This window comes from Pteropus vampyrus, unplaced genomic scaffold, assembly GCF_000151845.1.
Source record: "Pteropus vampyrus isolate Shadow unplaced genomic scaffold, Pvam_2.0 Scaffold65, whole genome shotgun sequence".
NCBI lineage: Eukaryota > Metazoa > Chordata > Mammalia > Chiroptera > Pteropodidae > Pteropus > Pteropus vampyrus.
The window spans coordinates 5,714,520-5,715,595 of record NW_011888846.1 but is presented as its reverse complement, the minus strand read 5'-3'; the positions used below and the strand labels follow the sequence as shown (position 1 = coordinate 5,715,595).

General features: G+C 51.2%; 1 protein-coding gene across 1 annotated transcript in view; it reads left to right on the top strand.

Annotated features, from left to right (window-relative positions):
• TNN (tenascin N) overlaps positions 1–1,076 on the top strand; it is a 58,232-nt gene that overhangs the window by 25,177 nt on the left and 31,979 nt on the right. Inside the window, exon 6 of the mRNA XM_023531230.1 lies at positions 380–643. Within this exon, the coding sequence (XP_023386998.1) occupies positions 380–643 (264 nt within the window). The remainder of the gene's footprint in view (positions 1–379; positions 644–1,076) is intronic.

Below are 1,076 nucleotides of genomic sequence, written 5' to 3'. Positions count from 1 at the left end.
CTGACACAGAGATTTATTGAACTATAATTGTTTTGGGTACAAGGAGTCAGGAACTGAAAGAGCGTATTCTATAAATCGGGAAGGAAGGAGAAATTGGTATGTGGAGACCAACTCTTTCTCTCCAAAGGCAATTTGTGGGAGAAGTTGATAGAGTTGAGACTTTATGGTGGCTTTGCCTTGACACCCTGCTTCACCTGGAGTGACATTAGCTCATTCTTGGAATTTCAGGCACTTGTTTAATTAAACGCTTGTGGTACCTGAAGCACTGTCATATCACAGGCTCGGAAATTTACCGAGGTCATCATTTTGGTTGTGTGTGTAGTGGTCTTTCATAAACAAGAGAGTTGGTAAATTCTATGCTCTTTCATTTCTCTTAAAGATATTGACAGCCCAAGAAACCTGGTGACCGACCAGGTGACGGAAACCACGGCCACCGTGTCCTGGGACCCGGTGCAGGCCGCCATCGACAGGTACCTGGTGCGCTACACCTCTGCGGACGGAGACAGCCAGGAGGTCCCGGTGGGGAAGGAGCAGAGCAGCGCCGTGCTGACGGGCCTGCGGCCGGGCGTGGAGTACACGGTCCGCGTGTGGGCCGAGAAGGGCGCCCGGCAGAGCGGCAAGGCCGAGGCCAAGGCCCCAACAGGTAATGGAGCTCGTTCTCTGGGAAGGTAAGACCTGCCGTGCTAAGCCATTGGCTGGTCGAGTGTCGTTTTCTGCTCTGACGCTGGCGGAATTGATGGTTCGTGGAAGAGCAGGGTGGTGGCCCTTTGTGATAAGCCGCACACGCACCCCTCACCTCCCTCTTACACGTCATCTCGAGACGCAGGGCTCATATGTGGCCTTATATGTCGGTCTCGTAAAGCTAAATGGTGATCGGTCCCATCCACCCACCGTTCCTCCAATTGTGTATTTCCTTTGTAATTAATCATTAACTATTCTTGAGAGGGAAAACTATAAAGAAACCGTATATGTTAGGCTCCATTAGCTGAGCTCGTTAGCGAAGTGGCTTTTGCTGTGATGCTTTGCAACGAGGAAAGGCTGTGCCATCTTGGTGGGTGATGCTCTTTCGAGCTGTG